Genomic DNA, 10,025 nt, shown 5'->3' with positions numbered 1-10,025 from the left:
ATGGCAAAAAGGAGAAGACGGCAGCCAGGCAAGGGAGGCAGAATACTGGGGGAACAGAGACAACCCCTACCCATTCCACCCAATCTCCTCTTCACGGCTCCTGTCTTCCCATCCACTGTCCTGGTGAGCGAGCAATCGGGTGATATCACCGCTGGAAAGGCAGGCAAGGAGCCAGTGCAGGCTAGCCCCGGCCATAGCTCCTCCTTGCCATCCTGCCTTGCCAGCCGCCTGCCCCGCAGTGACAGGCCTGGCATCGGGAACTGGTTGCAGGAACTGCCATCACTGGTGGGCCCCCTGCCAGCATCTGGGCCCTGACAGATGCCCAGCCGTGCCAAGCAGGGAAGCCAGGCCCGCTTCCGTAACGCTTTGCTAAAATCAAGGTCCGATTCAGAGGAAGCATGCCCACAGCTGTTTTCACAATGGACTCTGAGATACTTCTATCAATGCGACGCGTACGACCCGGTAGCTCCAAGTAAGAGTGCCAGTTCCCTCTCCACAAACTCAAGAGATTGATTCTGAAGTTCATACACAACAGGAGAACGACATATTTACTAGGAAGTAAATCCCACCTGGTTCAACAGGACTTATTACCAGTTAGCAGTGTTCCCTCTAAGCTGAGTTAGTGTGAGCTAGCTCACAGTTTTTTAGCCTCCGGCTCACACATTCTTGTCTTAGCTCAGGAAGGATGGCTCCAGAGCAAACTAATTTATGCAGCAGCCAAATCGCTCGCTCACAACTTTAATGCCGGTCGCTCACAAAGTGGAATTTTTGCCCACAAAAGACTCCACAGCTGAGAGGGAGCATTGGCAGAAAGCATGTAATCCTAGGCACACTTATGTGCAAGTAAATCCCATTTAACCTCAGAGTTCCTTTCAGGGAAATATGCACGGGATCAGAGACTGTCGGTTCAGTATAAATCACTGTAGAATGTTCACGCTTATAGGAAAGGACTATATTGAGTTAAAAGCTATTTAGGAGAACAGAGAGAAGTTCTTGGTCAAAGAGACGACTTGTTGGGTTTCCAAGCACTGCAAAGTAACACAAATAGCTTGTGGGGGGGTGGGAAATGTCAGAGAATAAAGAAGATTCAGAGCTATTTAGGAGAACAGAGAGAAGTTCTTGGTCAAAGAGACGACTTGTTGGGTTTCCAAGCACAGGTGGGTGGCTGTATCTGGTCTGAATGAAGCAACAGAACAAAGTTTGAGTCTGGCGTCACCTGTAAGACCACATGAAAGCTTATCCCCAGAATTATGCTTTGTTGGTCTTAAAGATGCCACTGGATTCAGACTTTGTTCTAGAGAATAAAGAACTCCCGGATGGCACACCTTTGTACAAATCAGGATCCGGTATGGATGCAGTAACTCCCTGCTTCTGTACAGTGAGAACTAAGCCTGTTGTGCAATGGCAAGACACTTCAACGACACTTGGTGACCAGTTCCCAGCAAAGAAAAAAATAGACACAAAGCCAAGCAGGGGAGCAGAGATAGCAGAATGCGTATTGGACAGATCTACGGCTAGAAAGGGGTGATGGCTCAGTGGAGGGAGCATCTGCCTGGCCTGCAGAAGGTCCCAGGTTCAATCCCCGGCATCTCCAGGTAGCAGGGATCTGGTAGCAGGGGAGGTGAACAAGACTGACCTTTATAGACCAAGGAGCTTCATGTTAATGTGAAGGCACTACAGTTGCCAACTCTGGGTTGGGAAAAATCTGGAGATTTGGGGGATGGAGCCGGGGCGGGGGGCAGAACCTCAGTGGGGTACAATGCCATAGAGTCCACCTTCCAAAATAGCCATTTTCTCCAGGGGGACTGATCTCTGTTGCCTGGAGAGCAGTTCTAATTCTGGGAGATCTCCAGGCCCCACCTGGAGGCTGGCAACCCTAGAAAGCACCTAGAGTTTGGACAGGCACAGGGTATGGACAGGTACAGTCCTGCAACAGGTGGGTTGGGGGAGCTCCAGACATTTGCAAAAGAAATTATGTTTCAGGTACAAAGTTTGAGTCCAGTGGCAGCTTTGAGACCAACGAAGCTGAATTCTGGGTATAAGCTTTTGTGTGCAGGCACCCTTCTTCAGATCTTCTACTTGCAGAAGCACGGAGACTCTTAGGAATACATCCGTTCCGACAGGTGGACATTCTCTATGATAAGCCTATCAGGCTGCATTCCAGGATTTTTAAACATTTCTGTTTGTTTATTCATCCAAGCAGGATGAGACATGCTTCAAGCTGAAATCTGTTGCAAGTGAATTCCCAATGTACCCTTGGAGTCCAGGGCAATCACAGGCGAGATCAGCGGGATATATTTAATAAATAGCTTTTTTGGGGGGGGGAATCTGGTCCAAGTGCCTTATAGCGATCCTGTTCTCAGGGCCGGCTCTAGGTGTTTCTGCACCCTAGGCGAGGCTGCCTTATGGCGCAGATGCCAACCTCCCGTTGGGGCCTGGAAACCTGGAGACCTCTGGAGCCAGCCACCCTTTTGCTGCCTGGAGACCTCCGGAGCCAGCCACCACCACCAAAGAGGGGGAGGGGGGGAGGCACAGCTTGGCGCCCCATCCAGGGCCCGGCACTCTAGGCGAATGCCTAGTTCGCCTAGTGGGTGAGCCGGCCCTGCCTGTTCTGCACAAGCGGCATGTGCCATTCATGGAGCGCAATCAGCAGCCAGATCGGTGTCTCTTTTTTTAGGAACAAATATTTTGTTCACCAGTTCTGGTTAGTTAGTAAAGTTTGAAGACTGGCCAAAATGTTCTCCTTAGGAATATCCGGAGAGGGGGGGGGGAATCAACTCCGGTATTGTTGATTTTTCCCCCTACCGGTGCTTTACATTTTTGCCTGCGCATAAAATGCCAATCTTTGTCCACCTGCCTATATCAAGCCAGTTATCGTCCCAGCTTCTATACAATTCATAAAGCACAAGCTCAGCAAAAACCAAGGCGGAGAGGAAGGAAATCACAGTTGCGTGTGTGTTTATTACTTTAAATAATAATTCTCCCACATATCCCTTCCTCATTCAAATCTTTGGATTTTAGCTGGCAGATAAATGACCAGCTCGGCTTGCAAATCTCCCCCCCCCAAAAAAAATCTGCTCTTTGCAGCTCCAGCATCTTTATGCACGTTTACTTGCAGAGAAGTCCCACTACGCCCAGCAGGCTTACTCCCAAGCAGTGTTCCCTCTAAGCTGAGTTAGTGTGAGCTAGCTCGCAGTTTCTTAGCCTCCGGCTCACACATTTTCTGTCTCAGCTAAGGAAGAAGGAGGGCTCCAGAGCAAAAGAATTTATGCGGTAGCCAAATTGCTTGCTCACAACTTTAATCCCAGTAGCTCACGAAGTAGAAGGTTTGCTCACAAGACTCCAAATCTTAGAGGGATCATTGCTCCCAAGTTAGGGCGCCCAGAATCTTTGCAGCTCCAGCATCTTTATGCACGTTTACTTACAGAGAAGTCCCACTACGCCCAGCAGGCTTACTCCCAAGCAGTGTTCCCTCTAAGCTGAGTTAGTGTGAGCTACCTCGCAGTTTCTTAGCCTCCGGCTCACACATTTTCTGTCTCAGCTAAGGAAGAAGGAGGGCTCCAGAGCAAAAGAATTTATGCGGTAGCCAAACGGCTTGCTCACAACTTTAATCCCAGTAGCTCACAATGTAGAAGGTTTGCTCACAAGAGGGGCCAGACCGTCGAGCGCCAGCATGGAGGGAAAGTCCTTGCAGTTGGAGACGCCGGTGGAGTCGGTCACGCAGGTCTTCCAGAGGTTGGCCCAGAAGGTGGCCGTGGTGATGACCGTGCCGTCGATGGAGGACACCTTCCAGTAGTCGGTGGGCAGCGTGGACGACACCAGCACCCAGCCGGAGATGACCAGCAGGAAGGCGACGAGCTCGGCGGAGCCGCTAGCCATGGCGGGAGAGCGGGAGTCCGGCCGGAGCGCACCAGTCCGCCTCCGCCTCCTCCTCCTCTCAGCGCGGCCGGCCGCCGGTGGCCCTGCCGGAGACCCCACCCCCCCGCCCTCCTCCCGGGGAGGAGGAGGGGAGGGGCCAGCCGGCAAGGGCCAAGGCTGCGCGGGCAGGCGCTCCGGCGGGAGGTCCTCTCCGTGGAAGCTTGTGGAGGGCAGGGAGATCCGGCAGCCGGCTGGGGGCGGGGAGAGGACTCAGGAACGCTCCCCCCCTCCCCCCGCGCCCCGTACTGAGTCACCCGCTCGGTCTGTCTCCTCTTTGACTGGCAAGGACAACGACGGATCCTGGGCAATGCTCCCTCTCAGCTGTGCAGTCTCGTGAGCAGAAATGGTGCTTTCTGAGCTACCGGCATTAAAGTGGTGAGCGGGCCATTTGGCTGCTGCATAAACTAGTTCGCCCTGGAGCCGTCCTTCCTGAGCGGAGACAGAAATGTGTGAGCTGGAGGCTAAAGAAACTGTGAGCTAGCTCACACTAACTCAGCTTAGAGGGAGCACTGGTTCCTGGGTATAAGATTTCCGCTTCTTCGGATATCTGAAGAAGCCCACATGCACACAAAGCTTCTACCCAGAATTAAACTCTGTTGGTCTTCAAGGGTGTGACTGGACTCACTATGTTCTATTGCTTCAGACCAACAGGGCTACCCACCTGAATCTATCTTTGACTGGCAGTTACTTTCTAACCCACATTACAATCAGTGTTCCCTCTAAGCTAGCTCACAGTTTCTTAGCCTCCAGCTCACACATTTTTGTCTTCTCTCATGAAGGAGGGCTCCAGAGCAGTAGCCAAACTGTTCGCTCACAACTTTAATGCCAGTCGCTCACAAAGTGGAATTTTTGCTCACAAGGTACATTAGGGGTGTGTCGCCTAATATGCGAAGGAGTTCCTGCTACAAAAAGAGCCCTGCGTCACAAGACTCTACAGCCTAGAGGGAGCATTGATTCTGGGTATAAGCTTTCAGATATCAGAAGAAGTGTGCATGGCAACAAAAGCTTATACCCAGAATTAAACTTTGTTGGTCTTCAAGGTGCCGCTGGACTCAGACTTTGCTCTGTTTCTTCAGACCAACAGGGCTACCCACCTGAATCTATCTTTGACTGGCAGTTACTCTCTAACGCAGTTACATTCAGGGGTCATTTCCTGCAGGAGCGCACAGGAGCGGAGCTCCGGCAGTAAAGAGCCCAGGGGGCGGACACATGCAACAAGCCCCACCCCCTGCTCCCAGCAGCCCTCAGTCAGAGCAAGAAGCAGCCAGGTAAGTTGCAGAGCCCCCCCCCCAGCCCCCGGTCCAAAACAGTCCAGTGGCATCTTTAAGACCAAGTTTTATTCAGGTACAACCTCTCCCTCCTCTGCGAGGGCAGATGCGTGGTCGTGTCGCTTCCGGGTGACGTGCACGTCACGTACTTTGGGGGTGGGGTCCCCCCCAGGGCCCGATCCACTGGTGGCGAGGAACGGGCCTCTGGGGTGGGGGTTTCCCCGCCCCCCCCCCGGGAGGACTTGGCAAGCCTAAGCTGCCCCCGAGCAAGCAAGTGGGGGGCCGGGCTCCGGAGCTGTCGGGGGCTGTGGCCATCTTGCTAGGAAGGTCAGGGTAGTGGTGTGGGGTGGGCTTGTGGGGTGGGGGTTTTCCCCGGGCTCGGGCCATGCTTTGGAGCCATCGGGGTGGCTGTGGCCCCCTCTCTGGGAAGGTTGGAGGTGGGGGATTTGCGGCAGAGCGGGGCAAATACGCTGTCCTCCAAAAGGGGACGTTTCGCCAGCCTGAGGATTCTGTTACACGCCCCCTTCCTCTGCTCCCGTCGGGAGTTTCAGAATGCCCTTACCCTCCTCTGTGGGATGGACTGGAAAAGAGAGAGACAGGTGTGTTTTTTCTGGAAACCCTGGGGGAGAGAACAACAACGACAAAAGCATGGCAGAAATCCAACCCTCCTCTTTGGAAATAAAGCAATGATATTTTCCCCTCCTTTGCTCCCGGCAGCGGGGCTTCTGAGCTCTGGAAGGCTTTAAAAATATGCTAATGAGCTCCTGAACCTCTTTTTCTACAAAAGGACCCCTGGTTACATTAAACATTCCTGTAAACAGCGAATGACATACACTTGGTTTCCCTGAAGAAGCGTGCGTGCACATGACAGTTTATACCCAGAATAAATCTTTGTTCGTCTTAAAGGTGCCCCTGGACTCAAAACTTTGTTTTGATTTTCCTTGGTGCGCATATTGAGTTATTGGCTGCGGTCACACGGGTAGTTTGTGGCGCTGTAGTAACTTAAGCAGAATGATTGGGCCCCTCCAGATGAGAACATCTGCCTCCCGTGGCGCAGTCGTCGGCAACCCGTACTGTTCCACATTGGAAGCAGAATAGACAGATACTGGGGAATGTTAACAGGTTGTTCAGGGTTCTCTCTGGGTTTCCCAGCATCTGAACTCTGCTGCAGCGAAAAGAACCCAGAAGGGACGTCTGAACCTGCAGATCCGTTTCTGCCGCTGGGATGGTTTTCTTTTTCTTTAGTTTTTGCCTATGTGCACATGAGCGCTCATGCACGTAAGTGCAGGTGTGCACGTATGGGCGCATATGCACCCACCTGCATTTTTAAGAATGACCGGGCAGCGCGCTCCGTGGCTGAGGTGCTTCAGTGATATGGATGCTTGACCCAGGGACGGCCACGTGGGTAACCTCCAGCAGGGTGTGCTGAGCTCCTTCCTCTGTCCAAACCCCGGCCTCCCGAGTCTCGACTCCAGGTTTTCCCCAAGGAAGACATGGTAACCTTGCAGGTTGAGAGATTAAACATCACTTCCTATCGGATTATTTTAAACTGGAGATGGTGACAGGACCCAAGTCAGAAATTTCATGGTGAGGTGACATTTATTTATTTATTTATACTTATATTTATACCCCGCCCACCCTGTAAACAGGCTGTGGGCGGCTTACAAAAGATGGCAGAATGTGCCAAATTAGCATAAAACCATAAAAAATAAAAACACTATAAAATATTCTTAACATTACAACAATACATTAAGGTGCTTGCAGTATTAAGATAGGTGGCGTAAATTTTCATTCCGGCAATCTTCTGAGCTTACAGCCAGTCCTATGGTCCAGATATTAATGGCATAGTCCATAGTGGCCAGTTCCATATTCCTGATGTTCAGTGGAATAGTTGATGGTAACGGTGGTGGTGGCAGCGGCTCCTATTTGAAAGCCTGGCGGAAGAGCTCCGTCTTGCAGGCCCTGCGGAACTGTACAAGGTCCCGCAGGGCCCTGATCTCCTCCGGGAGCTCATTCCACCAGTAAGGAGCCGCCACTGAAAATTCCCTGACCCTGGTGACGGTGAGCCTCGCGTCCTTGGGGCCTGGAATAGTTAAACGCTGCTGTGCCCTGGGGGGGGGGGTAGCATACCAGATCCCCCCCTGTCAAAACCTAGAAATTCACTGGGTGGAGCCTGATGATGTCATGGGATGGGGTGGTCCATCCTGGTGATTTTGCATTGAATAGGTATAGTAATAGTACTACTTCCACACACCACTAGGTAGGTACCACATGGTATCTCTGTGTAGTCACAGTCATGTGATCTTGCCAGTGTGGTACCTGCCTTGATAACATCTAGATTAGATTACTGCAATGCACTATGTGGGGCTGCCCTTGAAGACTGTCCAGAAGTATACTCCCGATAACAGTTATTGGCCCTCTTCCCTAGTTCTGGTGGTGTTTGTGTATGTGTTTCTTCTGAATTATTTTATAATTTTAAATTGTTCAATTTTTTAAAATGTTTGCCACCTTCGGGACCCTGATCAGGTAAAAAGGCAGCATAAAAACATTTAAATAACATAAATAATAACTGTGGCTTTGTAGAGATGGGCATTTTTCAGACTAAAGAAATTAACTATGTGCTAAATGTAAAATGTAGCTGAGCTTTTTGTGCCAATCGCCACCTCCCATCTCCGGTTTGTTTGTGGCATAGTCATCACAACCGACCATTTATCTGCAGTACAACGAACCACCAGCTATTCATGGGAAAATTATTTGCTTATGATCATGCTAAGGACTCTTTGTTGATATAACTACAGGACTTATGTTCTCCTCTAAAAGATGCTGTAGGGCAGTGTTCCAACCTGCGCTGGGAAAGCTAGGAGTGACTAGATGGGAGTAAACAGCAATTAATCAGTGCCTTCATTACTAAAATGGGAGATTCCCAGGTTGCATCTGCCTACTAATTGCTTCCTCCTAACCTGATACCAGGTCGATATTTACTGCATTAAAATATTTATATCTTGCCTTACCTCCTGAGCCTCAAGGCAGCCAGCAAAGCAACAGTGTGCAGTTCCTGTGTAGTGAGGGGAAAGTGCTCTGTGCATGTGGAGAGTGTTTCCAGACTTAGCATCCAGATAATTGCTTGTTCTTGGTACAGAATTATTTAGTAGTGATAAGTGACAGGACTTAACAATGCCTGGGTGTTTTGCCTCATCCACCATTGGGCATAATTTTAACCTAACTGGTAAATTTAACAAGCCTCTTATCTGTTGTAGATTGCCACGCACTAGACTTTTCTTTGTCAATGTCATCTTTATTCGGTTGAGCAGGTAGGGAGTGGGAAGATGTAGTGCATGTTACTTTAATTCTTACCAGCTTTGTTGTGCCGGATGTAGGAAAGACTGGGCCAGAGGTCTTCCGAGAGCCAGTTTGGCGTAGTGGTTAAGTGCGTGGACTCTAATCTGGGAGAACTGGGTTTGATTCCCCACTCCTCCACTTGCACCTGGCTGGATGACCTTGGGCAAGCCATAGTTCTGTCAGAGCTGTTCTCTCAAGGACAGTTCTGAAAAGAGCTCTCTCAGCCCCACCTACCTCACAGGGTGTCTGTTGTGGGGAGGGGAAGGGAAAGGAGTTTGTAAGCCGCTCTGAGACTCCCTTGGGTAGTGAAGGGCGGGGTATAAATCCAATCTCTTCTTCTGTTGTGAAAGATTCTAGAGTTTAAATCTGCTCAGACATTATGCCACTTCAGCCCTAATTCCCAGATTCTTTTTTTTTTTTTTGGAGGAGGGAGGGGGATGGAAGAGAAGAAGAGATTGGATTTATACCCCGCCCTTCACTCAGAGTCTCAGAGCTGCTTACAATCTCCTTTCCCTTCCCCTCCCCACAACAGACACCCTGTGAGGCAGGTGGGGCTGAGAGAGCTCTTTCGAGAACTGCCCTTGAGAGAACAGCTCTGAGAGAACTTGTGACTAACCCAAGGTGACACCAGCAGCTGCATGTGGAGGAGTGGGGAATCAAACCCAGCTCTCCCAGATTAGAGTCCACCACTCTTAACTACTACACCAAACTGGCTCACCAAACTATACCAAACTGAAAGACTGGAGCCTAATTGTGGTTATTCATCAGTGGGTAAAAGACATTCTGTACATGCTCAGAGGCATGTGTTCCTTTACACAGGTGAGTTACAGCAAGATGGCTAGCAACTGATGATTTAAAGCGATTTACTCGGTTGATTGAAGTTGTGCCTGCCCCCTCTCCCACGGCCCCACATACTCCTAAGGCAAATTTCCCACTGCAAAACAGAGGAGGCAACCCCTAGATGGTATAAATCTGACTCCAGTTTTCTATCCAACGTTTTCACTTATTGCTGCAGGCCTTAAAGAGGACATAAAACAGAAAGAAGCAAAGAGCCCAGGGACAGCAGAAAAGAATGAACTTGATCAAGAAGGAGTTAACAGTTCCAGCTTCCCTTTCCCCTTCCTTTCCCAGGCACTCCAGACAAAAAAAGCTTGCACATTTCCCCTTGCATCTCCATTATGAGAAGGGCTGGAAATGAAAGCTGGGAATACAGAAGAAGGGCATGATATACTTGGGGGGGGGGTCCCCAGCTGCCCTACGGTCACGAGCCTGGTTGCTGGGGATTCAATCGGAGGCCTCCCACATGCCAAGCAAGTGCCCTACCAGGGTACCACTGAGCCATGGCCCAACAGTAAGTAAAGGTAAAGGTTCCCTTGCTCGAAAGCCAGTCGAATCTGACTCTAGGGTTGCGGTGCTCATCTTCGTTTCAAAGCTGTCCGAAGACATTTCCGGGGTCATGTGGCCGGCATGACTAAACACCAAGATGCACAGAATCTGGCT

General features: G+C 50.5%; 1 protein-coding gene across 4 annotated transcripts in view; it reads right to left on the bottom strand.

Annotated features, from left to right (window-relative positions):
• Positions 1–10,025, bottom strand: part of CLDN10 (claudin 10) — a 122,605-nt gene that overhangs the window by 37,052 nt on the left and 75,528 nt on the right. For 2 of the 4 annotated variants that reach the window (XM_015417134.1, XM_015417135.1), the window contains exon 1: positions 3,660–3,879. The exons of the other annotated variants lie outside the window; for them this stretch is intronic. In XM_015417134.1, coding sequence (XP_015272620.1) covers positions 3,660–3,879 — 220 coding nt within the window. Of the gene's footprint in view, positions 1–3,659; positions 3,880–10,025 lie in introns of those variants that run through there. 4 annotated transcript variants of the gene reach the window in all.

This window comes from Gekko japonicus, unplaced genomic scaffold, assembly GCF_001447785.1.
Source record: "Gekko japonicus isolate JY-2015 unplaced genomic scaffold, Gekko_japonicus_V1.1 scaffold927, whole genome shotgun sequence".
Lineage (NCBI taxonomy): Eukaryota > Metazoa > Chordata > Lepidosauria > Squamata > Gekkonidae > Gekko > Gekko japonicus.
The sequence above is the reverse complement of the archived record's forward strand: the minus strand, read 5'-3'. Positions and strand labels throughout refer to the sequence as shown.